The sequence below is a fragment of the Hyposmocoma kahamanoa genome, unplaced genomic scaffold, assembly GCF_003589595.1.
Source record: "Hyposmocoma kahamanoa isolate Upper Pololo Valley unplaced genomic scaffold, ASM358959v1 182, whole genome shotgun sequence".
NCBI classification, from domain to species: domain Eukaryota; kingdom Metazoa; phylum Arthropoda; class Insecta; order Lepidoptera; family Cosmopterigidae; genus Hyposmocoma; species Hyposmocoma kahamanoa.
The window spans coordinates 646,374-666,368 of record NW_020653713.1 but is presented as its reverse complement, the minus strand read 5'-3'; the positions used below and the strand labels follow the sequence as shown (position 1 = coordinate 666,368).

The window sequence follows — 19,995 nt, the reverse complement described above, 5'->3', positions numbered from 1 at the left end:
AACTTAAATGATTAGTAATGGTTAACTAAAGGACCAAATAAAATTACCTACTGATGCTGCTGCGAAACAAACATCCTCACATATTTTCTGGGAGCTATAAACAGCACCAATGGTCGATTCTTCGGAAGGATCATTATTAGCGATGCAAAGGAAGTCTCATAACGGGAACAGATGTCAAAAAACTTAGCAGAAATGGAAACGGAAACGGAAGTGTAAATACTATAAAGATCTAAACGAAACTGTGTAATCCATCACGAACGTTATAAACTTCAGACAAAAGTTCCGTTATAAAAATTGCGGAGCAGAAACGGAAAGAGATGCGAAAAAGCGTGCGGAACTTCCGCAGTTGCGGAGGCAGAAGCAGAGGTCTATTGCATCACTAGTCATTATAACTCCGGAGGACATGATTATTCTCAAAATCATTATAGATAACTACGTTACACTGCTGGGCATGGGTCTCCTCTGATAGTGTTCAGGCAGTAGTCTGTCACGCTGGCCTCGTGCGGGGTCTTCGCTTCGCATGTTTTCCAAGAGTTGTCAACTAAGAACGAAGACCACATACAGGTTTCATCACGACCTTTTCCTTATCGACGTTACGAGACATTTTGCTACTCAACATTCACAAATGTACGTCCCTAACTGTGTAAGAAACTAAAGCCTTCTAGTCATAAGTTTACAAGTCGACACTATAAAAAAATCAAAACCAAATACATACTTAAAGTATTTTTACTTACAATTAGAAACCTTCTCTTTAAATAATTCCTAGTTTGATCAAACTTACCACACTACTATCGCACTGCGAATTGGTAATACTGTAGGGACCTAAGAATACTCACCACACTTAATACCAGTGGTTTGCTTAGTGGTACAATCGGTCCCGCGGGAAAAATACAATGCAATAAATGTAGAATTTCAGATAGAGGCATTATGTTTCCTCGAACTTTAGGTAAATATAATCTGCCAATTCCCATCTCTGACTACGACTTATGAGTACGTCATTATGTAGTTGTGTTAGATGATAAAGTCGTATATATTTATTTCTATAAAGCATCTAATCCCACAGTCGTAATTGAGATTTCTATTTAAGAATTTAAAGCACATATTGCGCAAATAGCTTGATCGTTTTATGGCCATTTCCATTCTCGCCGCAAACGTAGATTTGCGGCCTATTTACACTTAGTCACAGAAAACAGAAGAACTAAATAGATTTAGTTATTAATACAAATATCGAACACAAATAAAAATTCCTTGGATCTGACAGGACTCGAACTAAAGTCTGTGCCATACCAGGGCGACCGCTCAATGGTAGCAATCAACCAAGTCGACAGACCTTACAAATTGGTCTATGCGTTTGTTACAGGTCATTCTTTTTTTCCTATGAAAATATTAAGTTTTTTAATAAGTACTACTAATACACCTCAGCGACCGAATTGTTTTCACTGTGGCCGCTTGATGGGGAGTTTCCGGTTTAGATTCTCGGAAGACTCAATTTGAAAACGGACTCTTCAAAATTGGTTCTGGTCTCGGCAATACCCATGGTGTTACGGGGATTCCGTTGCTCCGTTGCTTGAATATCCTTTTTTGATAGTTTCGAAAAAAGTCCTCCTGACACAGTTTAAGAATAGTCTGCACTCTACAGTTATGTAGCGAATCGTAGCAATCGCTACAAATCTCTTTGGTATATACCGGGTGGAAATTTGTAATGCCACCTGTAGGAAAAGTACCTACTCTAAATACTGGAGATAGAAATTTTTACTAAAAGAAAACATTCCTTTATTTTTTTAAAGAAATAAAACTGCATTCATAGATTTTCGATAATTTCTAGCAACACGCGGGAATCGAACCCGCTTTAATCTGAAAAAAATGCACCCTGCACTTTTTTTGCATCGATCGATAGGGTTAATTATAAGAATAAAATCTCTCTAACAAAATTGGTTAATTTTATAAAAAAATGGTAATCTAACTAATTAGTTGTTCGAAATGAGCTCCATTTTCTTGGATACACAAATTTAATCTTTTAACGAATTAATTTTGAGTAACTTTTAATAACGTATTGTGATGAATTGTATTACAAATCGTATTCTGAACCTCAGCCTTCAACTCGTTTACACTCGCATAGGATTTAAGGTAAATTTGATATTTAACATATCCCCACAAAAAAGAATCTAAAGTGGTGAGATCTGGTGATCTCGCAGGCCATCTGATTATGCCATTTGTACCAATCCAGGTATTAAAATGGTTACTAATGTAGGCAGTAGTGACTCTGCTGTTATGGGCTGGAGCGCCATCTTGCTGCAGAATTATTCGATTTCGCTCTTCCTCGGATAAAACATTTAACTCATTTCGGAAGAGATCCAGTATTTCAAGATGCTTGACAGTGTTCAAATGACCTTCGTACAGGTGGAAATTTAGAAATTTATTTATTTATAGAAAAACTATCAGTACTTAGAAAGGATATGTAAAAATAATCAAATGGAAATGACAAAAGACAATCCATTTTCAAATGAAACATTCCATATTTAAATTACCTCATGCCACTGACCAAAAGAGTCTGCATTAGAAACATGTACAAATTGCAATCTTCATATCTAAATAGTACTTCGTCATTTTAAATGACTTTAGCGATAATTAACAAGTAATCTGATGGACCTTTGAGTAAAAGTGCTTTAACTTGACCCATTGAATTTATAACTCCAGATTTCATGGTTTGGAAGAGATATTTCATCCTCATAACTGACCCTATCGATTGATTTAATAAAAGTAGACGGTGCATTTTTTTAAAGATTTTAGCCGGATCAATTCCCGCGTTTGGCTAGCAATTTTCGAAAATCTTTGAATACCGTATTATTTCTTTTTAGAAATAAAGGAATGTTTCCTTTAAGTAAAAATTTCTGTCTCCAGTATTTAACGTACTTTCCTTCCAAGTGGCATTACAAATTTCCACCCTGTATATTTTATATTCTTTCAGTTTATTTTATATTTAAATTCTAAATTGAAATGTGAATGTTCATTGTTTGCTGTTTTGCTTTCATAGCTGGACGTGTTTTCTAATAAATTAATAAGCTGTAAGTGTATTTACTTTGGCCTTGCTCACTCGTTGTTAGCACCCACCATTTAACCCATTGATACAATCCGCTGCAATAATACAACTAAGAAACAAACTTGTAGAACTCCTTGTGAGAGAGTTCTTTGTGAGAGAGTTACTGCGTCCTGGTTTTGAAGGGTACTTTGAAGGGTAAGTACCCTTCAAAACCAGGACACAGCTTGTAGTTTCATCAGCCCCTTGGTTGGTGAAACTGGGACGGCACGTGGGACTTATATGTTTCAAGGTGCCAGGACGTAAAGACAGTGCCCCTCAGATCTTTGCTATTTGAAGCTACGAGTGTCACTACAGCTATTATGGGTAGACGTGTCGTTGATCACCAGGCGCTCGACTTGTTCGCACCTTCGGTTGATACCATAAAAAAACATGTTCCACTATTAGAAAATATCATAAATGCCAGTCGTTAATGTTAGCGGTTACATCCAGATGATATATGACCCGTTGTAAGAAACAAGACGTTCCATATGTAATTACTCGATGGTCTACCTAGGACATTCAAGTGCGAACAGCACCCTCGAAGCGCGGTACCCATCTGCTCCATCCATAAATCAAGCCTATCGTTAAATCTTCAGCGAACCGTTGGCTACCTGCTGTAAAATATATTTTTGAAACCTTGCTGAGTTCTAGCTCAGATCTGAGATAAGTTTGCTAATTGACAGATGTGAGCACGGAGAGAAATCAATATTTTTGCCCGACTATGTCGAAGATAGTCAGAATCTGAACTCCATTAACGATTACGAATTGTTGAATTCGTTTCAAAGGACCGTGTATCACATATTCGTTATCATATAAACTTGATATATTTTTTTTTATCTAACCTCACTTTGCTGGCTCAGCGACTCAAAATGTGACCCGGCTTCTAAAACGACATGATGCCACTTTCTTCGTTCCTGTGCAATCTCTTGCCAATTAATGTCTTGTAATTCGCGCAGGTCCGCCTCCGCGGCATCGCTCCAGCGACACTTGGGACGACCAACCGATCTTCGTCCAGTAGGTCGACTCAAAGAGGCTGTCTTCACGTTCCGAACCTCTCCGATCCAACGAAATCTGTGCGCTTTGTTTTCGCCGATAATGTTTGGCTGGGCGACAAGCTCTTGTATTTCAACATTAGGGCTACCAGCTACAGCTAATGATGTTGTCTGATGATTCAGACAACATCGCATACGTTGTTCTGATCCCAAAGTAAGTAGCTAAAGCACTCGTGTTATGGAATTCGGAAACAACGACGGTACTACAAACACCCAGACCCGAGATAATATAGAAAAGTTAGTTTCTACACAGACCGGTCGGGCCGGGGATCGCACCCGGGATCTCAGAGATGGTTTCAGAGTTAATTAGTTTGTATTGCGTTTGCATCGCTGTTAAAAATCGCGCTGTTTAACAGCTCTAAGTGTTTGATATTTCTATTAAGAAATTATAACAAACTAGTGGAGCAATTGCTCAAAAAAAAAATTGAATATCATGGTGGCCAAACACTGTGACATTCAATAGACTAAAAAAAATTAAAGTTTTTAGTGTTTTCTTGCGTAACTGCTGTATACGCCCGTAATACTGTATAAAAAAATTATATGAGAAAACACTTTAAGTTTCTCTATGAATGTGGCGATGGTGTATCAAAATAAATAAATAAATAACTAAACTGCGCTGTATTATGGTGTCATCATATGACATCCTTGAATGTGGCCTCTTTCTAAAACATCAGAATTTATATGAATTAAATCACATGTAAGGCATTGCTTTCGGTCTGTGATCATTTAGGTACATATTGCCGAGTCGGTTAGCAATTTCTTTATAGTCGGGTTTTTGGTGCGCCATTGGTGTTATACACAGAAATAAATAAGTTGCTGAATTAGAAAACTGTTAAGAAAGGCAATAAAAAGTGTAAGCAGCTCTCTATGCTTACAAAAACAGTTACTTCTCTAAATTTATATCCGAACTCGGTCGGATTCGTGTGAACAATCGATACTATAGAATAAACGGATATATACTTGTTTTATTAGTAAAATGTGGCACGAGAGGCAAGCTGTCGTGTTAAGCTTCATCTTGATATAATTGATGTATGGTGATCATAAAACTCTAATGCTGTTTAGCTATAAAATCGTAACGACCGTTTTCAAACGTTTATTAATCTTTGATAAGTCCTAGATTCCTGCCTATGAAGCCGCGCGCAGTCTGATTAATAGTTTCTAAAACATGTTACTATTCGTTATGTTTTTTTTTGTTCGTCAAGTGCGGGTAGGGGAAGCTCTATTACAGGGTTATGTTAATGGCGGTTCCTATTCTAAGCTGCAGACGTTTCCTCACACGGCGTTTCTATCGGTGTCGTGTCAGAGGGATCAACTGGATGTAATCCAAAAAGAATGGTTTTGCGGTGCATCCGTCATTCATAAGTTGGCTTTGCTAACTGCCGCGCACTGCTTAAATGGGTAAAGTAACCTCTTATCTATTTTAATCTTTTAAATTAATATTAAATAGACAGATAGATAGATAAACAATTTACTGCTTACACACGAGAAGAAGAATAGTATATAAGCAACTTAAAACTAATGTGGGCAAAGGCGGTCTTATCGCTAAGAGCGATCTCTTCCAGACAACCTTAGAGTTAGAGGAAAGCTAATCGGAGCGAAAGACGTAGTGCGCCAATTTTACAAATTTTATTATTGTTATATATAATATACCCATGGTTTTGCTTTCGCCTTCGTTATTCTTACACCGTAAAATTGTACTAGATTAGAATAACAGGTAGGCAAAATTAAGGCGGCGTAAATTTGTAGCAGCGTCCAACAAATTATGTTGTTAAATATCATCATCAGAGTATACCATCAACTCATTTATATATCCCACACGGCACTCATCTCAGACGAGGATTTAGGCCTTAGTCCGCCACGCTGGCTCATTGCGGGTTGGAGACTTCACAATTTTTTCGTGAGTTGTGAACCTTCTTCGACGTGCTGGTGCCATAACGGTAAATTTAATTTCGCACATAAATTCCGAAAAACTGAAAAGTGTGAGCCCGGATTCATACCCACAGTCTCCGCTTGAGATGCGGCAGGTCAAACTAACTAAAATTATATCATATTTTATGTTACCACTCATTTACATACGATCGTTGATATCCACAAATCATTGATAACTGTGTAGTAACACTAATCACTTTTAGAGTTCACTTGTTGCTTAGTAATATTATTACTAATGTCAATTTTCACAAATTAACACGAAGCACTCCGTCTGACGGAAAAAAGTGTGTGTCGTGACACATCGAAAACGTGGAGTAGATCAACTCATTCATCCAGTCGAGAAATATTTTGCAATAATTTTTAAAATCTTGCATGTGTTGTGGTACTTGGTGTTTGTTTCGACTAAAATGGCAATTTGGTTTTTTATCCAACATGTACCAATGTGTTTAAGTTGCCTCGGTTACATGCTGGAAATGAAACTAAAAATAACAGCACGCCACGCTTTTTCGCCTTTATTCGTCGAGTGGATCCTATTGGAGTTTTTATTGATTGTTATCATTAGAGGTCCTTGTGAAAGAATTCGTCCAAGGTAGTACTGCCACCTTGCCTATTTCTGCCGCCAAGCAATAATGTAAGCATTACTCCGTAAAGGTGAAATTTTAGACACAAGGACTTGTCTACTTATGTCTCAGGGTGACGGGCGCAGAGGCAGTGCCCTTCAGATCTTTGTGATTTAAAGCACTGACTGGTACTGCAACTGTTATGGACAGACGTGTCACTTACCACCAGGTGAGCGACTTGTTTGTCCCGTCACTTAGAATCATAAATAAAAATATTATAACAATGATGTTATAATATTATGTCAAAGGTCAGTCGATATATTTTAACATCGATTCTCGATCACAACGTACGTGTCTAATCATTGGTTCATTTATAAGAAAACTCTTGAGGACTTACAGCTTAATAACACGCCCAACAAGATATTGGATAATAATGATGATTATATATTAATAATAATTACAATAATACAACCTCTACAATAACGTAAATTAACAAAATTTGCAATAGCGGCTGTTATTTGCGACCAACTATCCGTGAACACATCTGCAACCCGGTTGAATGCAAGGAACTCATTCAATAACAAACCGCTCTTAATGAAGTTTGACATGTGTCTATATCAAACTAATTTTAATGGAGTGTTATCACCATTGATCCTCTGAAACCACCTATGCTGCGCCCTTGACGTATGGTGTAACGGCCTGGTATGCGCAGCTCGACGTCGGGTCGTAGCGCCTAATTTGTACCTACTAATTAGAAAAGAAATGAGGAAAAACTCGACCAGACGACCTCTGTGATCTAGTCGCTTGCACACCGGTTTTCACTGTGTCACTATAGAAAACTAACTTTTCTATATTATCTCGGCTCTGGATGTTTGTAGTAGCGCCGTTGTTTCCGATTTCCATAACACAAGTGCTTTAGCTTACTTTGGGATCAGGACAACGTGTGTGATGTTTTCTAATGTTTGTTTATTTAGTTTGTCATTATTATTTTTAAAAAAGTTCGAATAAACAGGAAGAAAAGTGCCTTCGTTGCGACTTGGCACCAATAATAAAAAGGTAGTTTTAACGTGCCATGCAATACAAGAAACGAAAGATGCAAGTTAAATGGAAGACAAACATGTCAAATATGTTGTGCATTGCCCTCGTGACATTCTACCTTAGCCCCTAAAGGTAAAGAACCCACACAAAATTTATAGTTAAAGCTACTTACATATACGTGTCAGAAATAAGCTAATAATTAAAAGACAAAATGTAAGTAATTGAAAATTAAACTACATACTTGGGATCTGAATCGCGTATGCCTGTTATTTCAAACAAACCAGGGTTTGAGGCCCTTTAATAATAATAATAATAACGCACACACTCAACATAGCCCCGCACTAGGGAAACCCTGTGTCACGGGTGCCATGGACACACACAGAGACAACCACAAATTACACCCAAACTCACGAGAGAAATAAATGTAGGCCATACAAATATTTCTCCCGGCCCGGGAATCGAACCTGGGGCCTCTGCGTGGCATAGTAACCGTTCGGCCACTGAGGCAGTTAATAGGTCTATTAGGCCTTATTCTAATAGGCCTTTATAGGTCCCGTGATCACCCTAACTGTGATGACATGAATGTTAAAAATTTTCTCGTTCGTGGATTCTTACACGTTTCAAAATGAACTAAAAACAAACAATTTTTTGTAACATTTGTAATGCAATTAATCATTTTGGCGTGAAAGTAAATCTATTTAAAATCAATTCAATCATGATCGTGTCTATACCCACAATCCACAAAGCGATCATTATTTTAATTTAAAAAATCTGCCCTATTGTGTATGGTGTAACGAACTGTTGACAAGGCGCCTATTCTACGTGTGGTGTGTGCCCTACTCGTGCCACTCAAGCTCCTCCAAAAATCTCAGTACCCTCCTGGATTTGCTGAAGGCTCGGGGAGCGATCTCGGCACTCCGAGGTACTTCGCGCTGTAGTTGGCCACGACGTTTCCTTCCCCTCCATGCAAGCTTGACTGATTGAAATTGAATGCTTTTTTTGGTACGCAACAAAATATTCGAGCAAAATATACGTTATAATAACTTGTCTACGAAGGAAGCAACTTAATGTACAAGTGATATGGGCGTCAGCGTGCACATGATGACAATAAAAATAAGCAGTTTCGGTTTTTTAAATCACATTCAATGACGCCATTGACAATTTAGCTACTTATATAAAATATAAACAATTACACGTGGTTGAATTAATCTACAAAATGAAATAACAAACGCACCCTTAAATATTGTTTAAATATAAACTCGTTAAAACATCTTCAATACATTTGCTTCTCAAACAAAGGATATACTCGTACTACAAAGAATCCAGCTAATATCTCTATAAAGCCCCAAAAATACGCTATGAATGAATAAATAAAAAATGATAACTCATAAATTAAATAATTACGCAACTGCCGCGATTGAACGACGAAGCGAACGTGTAATGTATAGTCCATCTGTGAATTCAAATGACATTAACCGCCGATACGAAAAGGCTGAACCAAATTTATTTGCGTTTAAGAACAGCGATCGATAATTATTATAGATACCGTTTTTTGAACAAATTCATGCTGTACTTGAAACAAACAAAAAAACTATTGTTCGTAAAAGTTCAATTGGTGCTTGGTTTACAATAACGTTGAGCCTACACATTCAATGAAGTTTGACAAACCCCAGGTCCTTGCAAAAGAAGTCCGTTATCTGCCCAGGAAGCTGCGAGAGGCCATTGAAATTAAAAAACATCCTAATTTCAACAGGGAAGATGGTTTCTCCGTACCACCAATTTGGGATCCAGTATTTCCTCTAATGAAAAATCCCAAACAGACATAGACTGCAGTACTAATTAATATGTTTTAGTTTATTCTAATTTCTATTAATAATTAATAATAAATTAAACTTAATAAAAATTCATTCAATAAAATAATTTGTAAAACTTAATGTAGCGTAAATTGGAATGTTTTCTTTGTAAAATTAAAAATAAGGTATTTAATTAATAACTATTGTAACTATAGTGAAAAATAGGGTGGTTTGCATTAATATTAGATATAACTGGTTGAAGACTGTACCACCTCAGTCAACCGTGACCATGGGACCTGTAAAGGGCCCGAAACGTCGGTTTGTTTGAAAAAACAAATATACGCGATTTAAATCCGGAAAAATAGTTTAATTTCCTAAATAAAGTTGAGCTTAAATTTGCATAGGAAGTAAAAAAATTGTGGATTTACTTTCATACATCAGATAACCACTTAATATAACACTTTTGCTTAATGCATTAAAGTGTGCCAATTTTGATTTGTGGAGAGTGTGCATTTAGTGTATCAGTTTTCGTTGCCACTGTAATATAGTATTTTGTTAAAAAATAGGCATTTTGTTAAAGAAGAAAAAAATAAATTTGTAATTTAATTACCAATTCTTCTAATCACTACTTATTCTTACAAAATGAACTATGGTGACGTCGTGCATAAAATACAGCACTTCCTATTATCACATTGCTTTGTGCACCTATATCAAATTATATACATTGCCTAATGCACGTGCAAGTGTATAGAATACCTAAGCCAAGTGTATATTATAATTTATTTCTTACATCGCCTGACTGTTTTAGGCATTGTATAGAATACCGAATTACACACATTGCCGATATCATAATATATTAAACGCTGATGACTTGCTAACGTAAGGAAACATCGTGAGAAATTCCCGCCCCCATTACACATTGAGCCATCACGCTATTGGCTATGTTCTAAACCTCCTCTTTAGTGAACCCGTGGAACCACAAAAGTTGAACAAAAATCAATGAATTACCTGTCCCACCAAAAGGCCTTTTGAAAGTTTTCCGACTGAATATCGAATTAATAATAACACGATATTTACGCGTTCATGACCAGTACTAAATTCTTCTTCTCTTATTTCATCTCTCTTTCTTACAACAAATATAAAATAACTTAAAACATTGAAATCCAAAATGGTCTCCTGTCAGTAGACTTGTGCCTGATCGGTCCTTAGAGGGAGCGATCTTAGTTAGTTCAATCGGTCAACTGAACTAGGTCGGCCTTCTAGTTCATTTGGTTCATCTAGTTCCTTAGTTAGTCAGTTCGTCTTGTCCTTGTTCGGACATTGAACGAACGCTCCAAACCAGTAATTTTATTCACTTGAACTACTACGGGCTTCTAGTATTATGAGGTCAATACTACACTGTACTAAATATTTAAAAATACAATATTTCGTATGGAATCGGTACTATTTGATTTTCTTTCATATTTTACAGATTTAAAGACTGTCATTCTAACAAATATCTTTTTTTTTTACAAAATACGAATTTTAGTTCGAATGGTGTGTTTAAAAATCAATATTTAGGTACAATATCTATGGGTACAACTATTTCATATACTCGTACACGTAGGTTGATATTATACATACAGATATCTACCACACTTAGCAAAAAATATTACTTTTTTACAGCATGTATGTATACATAATACGTGAGACTTGGAACGAGCTGGCAACGTTCAATCGCATCCCACTCGAACTTGTACTAAAAGTAGTGAAAGATCGTTATTTGTTCCGCTCGCACCGTTCCTACTGAATAAAAGACTGGTGAACTGTCAACGCAGACAGTGCCTAGTTCGTACTGAACTAAAAAGAACAATGAACTATTAAAACCGTCCAAGACGAACTAGTTCATGTCGGCCAGTGTCGGGAATATATTCCTTATAGTTTGTAGTTCATGAACTATACAAGACTACCTATCAGCATTTACCGGGTTGTGATGACTTGAATTTTACTAGTGCTTCACTGTTACCAATACACTGATGGCCGCAAGAAAAAGGGAAGAACGGCAATATTGATGCATCAACTGCATTATAAATAATATGCTCGCACGTGGTGCCTATATCACAGGGTGAGCCATGCTCTTAAAACCGAAAAATTACACCGCGGAGCGCGCGATTTGCACCCACGCAAAAAACAATAATGTGAAAAACTGTTATGATTTTCCAGATGCTTCTCAAGCAAAATAGTAGCCGCAGTGAGCAACGCTCTGGACCGCAGGTTCACGTACCCTGCGAAAGACGCGCACGTCCACTCTGCTTACAACGTGGTGACGTTCGAGAATGATATCGCCATTGTCGAACTGGGACACGGCGTAACTTTCAACGAATTCATCAAACCTGCCATTTTGAAACGTCAGCTCAGGTTCCGCGTTCTGGAAGCTTTTCTCCCCGGCTGGGGATATATTAACGTATGTTTTCAATAAATCTGTATTATTTATCTGTATTATATTATCTGTATTATGTCTTTGGATTGAAGTGCTGTACTCTCACTAGCCATTGACATTTCGCAGTCATTAATTTGATTGCAAGTAGGTAACCTATCACAAAGTCGAAAACTTTTTTATCCGAATTAACGTTTGTTCGAATTTTCATTACGCCGAAAACCAAATTATAACGAAACAGTTGTTCTTTTAGGATACGTTGAATGTTTATCGCAAAGACACGATTAGGTTAGGTTAAGTTAGGTTTAAAAGAAAAAACATTTTTCTCTCAAAATTACTTTCGAGGTTATGAAAATTCGAGCAAACTTTATTTCTGGAAAATGACATTTCGGACTACTGATAGGTGACCAGATAATAATGATAGAAAATTTGTATTTGCTATAACTCACGTTTAAATAACATTGGAGTGTCTTATTGCGATTTTGGAATTCAGACCTATATCTAAATGACTTACGGTTTTAGGACGTTTTCTTCAACACTTGGATACGTGACCAAAATACTGCCACCATACCCATTTCAGCCGCCGAGCAGTAATGTGAGCATTACCGCATTTCGATTTAACTACAGGCACACAGGAATGGTCAACATTATATCTCAGAGCGACGGGCGCAATGGCATGCCTCTCAGATTTTTGCAATTAAAGCTCTGAGTGGCACTGCAACTATGTAGTTTCTATCACCAGGCGCATGACTCGCTCGTCCCGTCACATAATTATAACAAATATAGCACACCCCTCTCCCCGCCCCGATACCAATACAAATCCAAAATCCAAAATTTCGTTCAACATTTGCAATCCTTTTAATGTTTTGACACATTTTGTTGAGTTCAGTTTAACATTATCCAGCTGTCAGAGCGACGTGAGGGCACGGCATTGAAACAGACGAGGCAGGAGGTGTTCAGCCGGACCTTGTGCACTGAGTTGCTGGGCAATCTGCCTGCGGCTGACTTCTGCGCTGGCAACGACCACATCAGTCACCACACCGCCACGTTCGTATATATTATGATCTTCTTTAGCTGCAGCCTTTCCTTTTCGTTATCGTTCCCGGTGCTGGTCATTTGTGCGACCGAAATGACTTGGTGCAGCCTAGAGTAAACATATAATAATTTCGATAACTGTAAAACCACACTTTCATAAGAAGATTATTTTCTGTTTTGGTCTATACGACACAAACACAAACACGCAGAAGTATAGTATAACAGCTGAACAGCGATTTGATGCTTTGTACTAGAATCCAGAAGAGTATGGTGAATGCGAGTCGGAAATGTAAAATGTCTTCGAAAACAGTATAACCTTTTTCCGTCACGCAGGTTTACTCACGAAGTTATCTCCTACCATAACTAATTTCACCATAGCCATTCCTCAATTCGTATTCAGTACTTATCAATTAACTTCAAATTTAACAATTTAAACCGGTCGCAATAGTTATATTCTTAAAGTAAGCAAAATAGGGAGGTAAAGCATTTTTAAAGATTTTATATAGGAATTAAGCGTTACTTTTTATGCTCACACTTCTGTCTAACAGAGAGTCCGGAAGTTCGCTGGTGGCGTATTCGGAAGAGGGTGACATCAACATCGGTATCATCACCTACCACATGCCGAACATCACGAGAACTGTCCACGTGTTCACTTTTTTGCCAATGTATTACCAATGGATTACCGATAAAATTAACAACATTCAGAACGGAATTGCGCCAGAGTCGACGCATGGAATACCTTCAGCAGTAATTACAACGCATTAAACACATTTGTACCTTGCTAACCCTAGTTCAGTCTTATTTTTTGCTCAGCTCACGCAAATATAGGTAATCATACAATAAGCCCGTTGTTAAAACAGGTATTTTGCTCAATTGTTTATATTGTATTGTAACTAGTACCTGCCGCGCTAACGACGTAGCATCTGAGCACTATAGAGTGCTCTGCCTAGCTTCTCAAGTCTACAAGATGACAGAATAATTAATCGTTCGACACATTCGACGTCCTTGCCGAGATAACAAAATTTACTTTAGCTACTGCTTTTGTCACAGAATGTCTGATGCTGAGCGATATAACGATCCGAGTTTAAATAATTGTATCTCGATATTGCGTATTTTGGGCTTTTATTCATATGATGACATCCGCTACACGGACCACAAATATCTGTACTGAATTGATGGTGGCACTGCCATTGTTCCTATATCGATCACCTTGAGAGAGTTTTTGTCGATATTTTCAGTCAATAAGTAGTTTTCGGCAAATCCAGTCAATTAAGTTACATACATTTTTATAGTTCAGCATCCACTAGATGGCACCACTAGTACTGTATATACCAGTACTATTTATTTCACTGCCTCCCTAGACGAGTGGCTTGCACACCTGTTTTCATGATATCACCACACTCTGTGGTCGCGGGTTCGATCCTCGGCAAGGTCTATGTAGAAAAACTAACTTTTCTATATTGTCACGGGTCTGGTGTTGGGGGTACCGTCGTAGTTTCCGATTTCCATAACACAAATGCTTTAGTTATTTACTTTGCGATCTGGGCAAGGTATGTGACGTTGTTTAATATTATTTATTACAATTTTTATAACACGGTATACTTTTGTTAATTCCATTTTTAGTGGGAGACAGTTGACAGCCGAGATCCATCCTCTGAAGTGTGTTACTTAGCTCATAGTCTGGTGGCGCAGATGACTGCGCCATGAGGCCATCAGCGGTCGATTGCCAAATATCATTCAGGGCACGGAGGGTATTGAAATGTTTCTGTGTTATATCTGTTATTTCCCCCGTTCAGCCCTTTCTGTTCTATGAAAATATAGTTAAGATAAGGAAATTCTTAACAGTTATAACTTTTCAAGTGCAATCAAGTCGTTACCAATTACCATACCAACATGAACATTTGCAAAGAATGCGTCACTAATTTTCGTTGCAGTTAAAGATTTTTTAATACAAAATATCAGATGAATGAAGATAATGATTCTTGTATCGGACATTAAAAATTACAACGACACATACATAAAAATGAAGTAGAAAAAAGTAAGAAATACCATACAAATTACAAAGATGCTGTTACATTATACAGATGCTATTTGACATGATGAAGCCATCACGTTCCGTGATGTGACGCAGAGTAACCATTGAATGTCCTTAAAAACCTCGCCGATTTCTTTAATTAGCTAATTAAAACGGCGTTAAACTCAAATGAACCAAGAAACGGAAATAATAACCAGTCGACTATGAGAAATGGCATTGAGTACATCAAAATGTATTACAATGACAATTTTGTTGTTTATATTGAGGAGTGCAATGTCGAAAATGGAGGGGATGATTGTAGGTGGAAAGTACGCAAAGATAGAAGACTTCCCCCATGCCGCTTTTCTGGCCATAAATTGCGTAACGGGCACTCAATCCGACAATTACTCGTGTGGTTCGTCAATATTGAACCAGGTGACATTGCTGACAGCTGCGCACTGCTTCGAGGACTGTCTTGCGAAAAGCAACATCGCCGTCGGAGTGGCCGTCGAGAGGAAACGCAGCAGTCTGACGCATCTAGTGGCCGTCTTCACGATACACCCGAAGTTCAACGCCAAGAGAGTGATCAATGACGTGGCACTCGCTAAGCTCTCCTACAAACTCGAGTTCAGCCCTAAAGTGAAGAGAGTAGTTTTGGTGAAGGATCCTCCTTACACCGAAGAGGCTGTAGTGGCTGGGTGGGGTATTGTGGACGTAAGTTCAATTAGGTAATACAGATAATATACCCTAGAAACCTAAATACTGATATTTAAATGTCGATTGACTATCAATGTTCTTCAAGTTAACTATAGCTTCAAGAATTTACTAATTAACATTAGAATATAAACAAGTTTGAAAAGTCAGACAATGTCCAAAATTAAATGCTTTTATTATGCTTTTGTATCTTTAGGAAGGTAAGAGACTGGGCACAATGTATTTGAAATCAGCGAAGCAAAAGATATGGAAGAGGAAGGATTGCGTCGCGGTCTTGACCAAACTTAATAAAGGCACCATTTGCGCCCGAGGCATTAAGAAGGCAGACCACTACGGCTATCCTGCTGCGTAAGTCAATAAACTTTTAATATAAGTCATTTTCAACACGCTGTTTGCATTCCTAACCACAAAAGCTGGAAAGGATATTAAAGAACAATTTGGAGTAATAGCTATATGTAACATAGCAAAGAACTGTATCAGAACTGCACACTTTAGGAAATTAAGCTATTTTTTGGATCTAAATCGCGCATATTTATTTTGTCAAAGAAACCAACGTTTTGGGCCCTTTACAGGTCCCTCTGTGTAACGATCACGAAAACCCAAGAACGCGCTATGTTCAATTCTTTTTGAGGATAATCATTGAAACGTATACATTCGCGTACCGTGCGTACACGTAACGACTACTAAGACTTACTGTTACTGTAAATAAAAATGGAAGTAAATAATTACTTTGCTGCTCGGCGAACCTTGTGAAGAATAGTTGCGCTTGTGTTAAATATTTTTTTCATACAGTTAATATTCGCACCCTCCCTTCGCATAAAGAAAAACACATACGCAATTACAATCGGCCGAAGAAATTCATTCTTCGTCTGAGGATCGAACGTACAACTACTCTTGAAGTTGCCTCGTATATTTTTGGGAGAAGTATTTGTCGTTGCAGTATTACTTATTTTATACACTTTATGAAATGGGAGGAGTGAAAAAATTAACTGTATGAAAAAAATCTTATTATATGATGTTATGGAGCAGCAAAGATTTAAGTAATAAAAATTACTTTAATTTTTTAACTGGATTTCCGCAAAAGGAACGCCTGAGTCTATTAACTACATCTGTATTTTTATCATGTTGAATAGAGGCGATTCTGGAAGCGCGCTGATGCTGCGTGGCTACATCCAGGTCGGCTTGGTCTCCGTCAAGTACCCGCAACTCTCTAAAGCCGTTATCGTGTTCACCAACGTACCATATTTCTACAATTGGATTATGAAAACCTCCAAAAAGCTCTACTGCTTGAAAACATAGTAATACGACTTTAGCTTTAGGTACGTTAAAAGTGTTGATGCAAATGTGTTTTATAAAAGTTAATGATATTTTAAGTTAATTTTACTTTACTTTGAGTAAAAATTAAACTAACAGAGTACAGCCGGTTATTGTTTCAATGCACCAAAATAGACCTTGAAGCGACAATTAAAATTTTATTAAATCACGTAAAAATATCTAATGGCATCTCAAAAAACACTGATCCTTCAAATTAACTGTACCTTAAAAGTAAAAAAAGTCTTTTTAATTTCATCATAAATACAATACAACCAATGTATATTTAACTGTAGTATATATTGCTCTATTATCAACTGATATAGTTAGAAAGGAACCTCATCTACTTGGTATATTTTGTAGTGGTACAGGTATGTAATCACGTCGTAGGATTCAAGCTCCTTTTCGTCCCCACGGTGTTGCTAAAATTGTACAGAAAAAATATTCCATAGATATTTTAAACTACTCAGTCATTGCGCATATTGTCAGTTTTTACAAATATACGTTACCAAATCGATTAGCACAATTTTATGTTTCACTGCCTTATTGTGTAATGACGCCGTGGGCCTCCACTTAAGGAACAGAAAGGCCTATTAAAGCAACATCATAAAACTATAATAAGCCTCACAATGTACCTAATTAACTACATTTCTGAATAACCGATCACTATTAGGCGGAAATAGAAAATAAATCACAATGGCCGTTGCAAAATGTGTTAGCATTCTAGGTCTTCTCACGTTCGTGAAAGGGGATAAAATGGAGCCTTTTATAGTGGGGGGGTCCTACGCGAAAATCGAGGATTTCGCCCACGCAGCGTTTCTTGCTATTTCTTGTGACAGAGATACGGGCACGGAGCATTTCTCGTGTGGGGCGTCTGTGGTGAACCAGATTATAATTTTGACGGCCGCACACTGCCTGGAGGACTGCCTGGCAACAAGCAGCGTGCTGGTGGCGGTTGGAGTGGTTAATAAACGCGGTCCTTTCACACACGAAGTCAGCCACTTCGTAATCCACCCGCAGTACGATAGCGAGCTGGTGTCCAATGACATTGCCCTTGCGGCGCTCACGGAGCCCCTTAAGCTCAACCACAGGGTTAAGAGAGTGGTTATAATGGAGGACCCGCCATACCAAGAAATATCTAGTGTTGCCGGATGGGGTGTTGTTGATGTAATTTGTTTGAATATTTACATTCTTATAAGTCATAGCAACTACTTTTATTGACGTCACTAAGAACATATTCATAAATGTTTTTGAAATACTTATATCAACATGCAAAAATATTTGTGGGAAGAGTGATATATCTTAGTGGCATCACGTGTGACACTTAAACCACAAGGTAGAGGTTTCGATTCCCATAACAAGCATCTCGTAAAGAAGTGTTGTACGCAACAGTGGAATTGCAATTGAAGAATAACATAGTTTTGTGATACATTGACAGATGATTGATTGTTATACCAGGAAGAACAAGGCACCGCCGGCAAGTACCTGAAAGAAGCTAAGCAAATGTACGTGAACAGAAGAAAATGCTCGAAGATTCTAAAGATGCTGAACAAAGGTACATTTTGTGTGAGCGGAATTCATAAAATGAAGAACTACGGTTACGCTGCCTCGTGAGTAGAACAACCGATTTCGATATTATTAAGCCATCTTTACACAGCTTTAAGATCGATCGAGCGGTTAGGGATTTATTGTCCAAGACAATGATTTTTCTTGCATGGATAAAAGGAAATCTTTATGGGCGCCGCAGTTGTGAACTAGACGTTAAGCCCACCTTCACAGGGATGTGCACCCAATGACCTACGTATTAAAACTTGCTCCCCTGTTACGTTTTATGTTTTTGCTGTTGTAGCATCCATTAACCTGTTGCCTACTTCTATTCTGTTACTTTTTTAATTATAATAAATAAATAGAACAAAGCGCATTTACGAGTTGCCGTGGAAACCTTGCCATCGGGCACCTAGCACGACGATGAAAGTGATGTTATGTCACAATAATTGTATAATTGTTTTTCTTTATATAGTTGTCTACGAACAGAGGCACTAAGATTATAAATAGGCTATTATAGCCTACAGTGCCCAATGGATTGGAACTTGACGGAAGATATTAACAATTACGTATTTACCAAAGTCTCCAAAAGATAATAATGAAGCTCAAAGGCTTTCATTCCTACGAAATTCGTCGTGGAGGCAAAGATATCCGATTTACTTAGAAAAGCTGGTGCATCTCTTCGCTCGTCAATGTTTCGTATGCTTATTGAATAATTATACACACACAAAGCTATTTCGTTTGCAGAGGTGACTCCGGCAGTGCCATTGTTGTTCGAGGTTACATTCAGATCGGTCTAGTGTCGTACAAAATCCCTCAATATTCCACCAGCGTGATCGGTGCCACCGATGTTGGATATTACTACGAGTGGGTCATGATCAACGCCGAAGATCTTTTCTGCCAGTCAAAAGAAGAAAAATAAAATAAAAATTGTTTATTAATTCCGAATTCACGATCCTATATAGATGTACACAGCGTTGAATTAGCATTCGTTTAAGGCGGTCATTATTGTCGCCATTATTTAGGTGGACAATGAAAAATTTAAGCTGCACATTGCATTCCAAGTAAACCCTTTCATATGATATCATTACTTATTCTTTCATTCCTCATTTCACCTTTAGCGTCGATTTGAAAACAAAAAAGAAATATGAGGGAGCTTAAAGATGAATTTTCATGACTTCATATTACGTCGAATTACGTCTCTTCCATAGAATGATTTTTCAAAACTAATTAACCGCTTCTTTCTATCTTACACCGTTACAATCAAACTTAAATTTTTATATAACCACCGAAATCTAAATAATTTAAATAAATTCACAGATTTTGACCTTTTCACCGATAAATGTGGAAAATTCGCTTTTATTTGGTGTTACTACCATAAAAGGAACCTTGAGTAAACAAACCGAATGAATGTCAGAAGTTACTCTTTTACAAGTAGATTACAACGACGGCATTATCTAGGAATTCTACGAAAACACGAAACTCAGTCCGCGATTTGGAGTTTTATGG

The 19,995-nt window shown here is 37.5% G+C and overlaps 3 protein-coding genes across 4 annotated transcripts; all 3 read left to right on the top strand.

The window, feature by feature from the left end:
- Positions 1–5,257: 5,257 nt before the first annotated feature.
- Positions 5,258–14,381, top strand: LOC113226199 (chymotrypsin-1-like). Of its 2 annotated transcripts, none has more exons than XM_026458736.1 (4): positions 5,258–5,529; positions 11,654–11,894; positions 12,772–12,914; positions 13,451–14,381. In XM_026458736.1, exons 1-4 carry the CDS (start codon positions 5,297–5,299, stop codon positions 13,665–13,667), a joined length of 834 nt encoding a protein of 277 aa, XP_026314521.1. In that variant the 5' UTR covers positions 5,258–5,296; the 3' UTR covers positions 13,668–14,381. The 2 variants fall into 2 exon arrangements, 1 of the variants encoding a protein (XP_026314521.1); XR_003310073.1 differs by lacking the exon at positions 5,258–5,529 and adding an exon at positions 7,776–7,790 and having other exon boundaries at positions 13,451–13,723.
- A 766-nt stretch (positions 14,382–15,147) lies between these two features.
- LOC113226123 (hypodermin-B-like) lies at positions 15,148–17,046 on the top strand. The gene is made up of 3 exons (XM_026458652.1): positions 15,148–15,630; positions 15,827–15,978; positions 16,764–17,046. Exons 1-3 carry the CDS (start codon positions 15,148–15,150, stop codon positions 16,927–16,929), a joined length of 801 nt encoding a protein of 266 aa, XP_026314437.1. The 3' UTR covers positions 16,930–17,046.
- Positions 17,047–17,644: 598 nt separating this feature from the next.
- LOC113226181 (hypodermin-B-like) lies at positions 17,645–19,571 on the top strand. Its single transcript, XM_026458715.1, has 3 exons — positions 17,645–18,108; positions 18,400–18,551; positions 19,234–19,571. Exons 1-3 carry the CDS (start codon positions 17,698–17,700, stop codon positions 19,406–19,408), a joined length of 738 nt encoding a protein of 245 aa, XP_026314500.1. The 5' UTR covers positions 17,645–17,697; the 3' UTR covers positions 19,409–19,571.
- Positions 19,572–19,995: the final 424 nt, after the last annotated feature.

Bases quoted from the DNA above. Each gene is read 5' to 3' on its own strand.
- LOC113226199 (XM_026458736.1), top strand. From the start codon at position 5,297: ATGTTACTATTCGTTATGTTTTTTTTTGTTCGTCAAGTGCGGGTAGGG. The intron at 5,530-11,653 runs GTAAAGTAACCT...ATGATTTTCCAG, and splicing joins GCCGCGCACTGCTTAAATGG to ATGCTTCTCAAGCAAAATAG. The intron at 11,895-12,771 runs GTATGTTTTCAA...AACATTATCCAG, and splicing joins CCGGCTGGGGATATATTAAC to CTGTCAGAGCGACGTGAGGG.
- LOC113226123 (XM_026458652.1), top strand. From the start codon at position 15,148: ATGGCATTGAGTACATCAAAATGTATTACAATGACAATTTTGTTGTTT. The intron at 15,631-15,826 runs GTAAGTTCAATT...TTGTATCTTTAG, and splicing joins CTGGGTGGGGTATTGTGGAC to GAAGGTAAGAGACTGGGCAC. The intron at 15,979-16,763 runs GTAAGTCAATAA...CATGTTGAATAG, and splicing joins CACTACGGCTATCCTGCTGC to AGGCGATTCTGGAAGCGCGC.
- LOC113226181 (XM_026458715.1), top strand. From the start codon at position 17,698: ATGGAGCCTTTTATAGTGGGGGGGTCCTACGCGAAAATCGAGGATTTC. The intron at 18,109-18,399 runs GTAATTTGTTTG...TTGTTATACCAG, and splicing joins CCGGATGGGGTGTTGTTGAT to GAAGAACAAGGCACCGCCGG. The intron at 18,552-19,233 runs GTGAGTAGAACA...TTTCGTTTGCAG, and splicing joins AACTACGGTTACGCTGCCTC to AGGTGACTCCGGCAGTGCCA.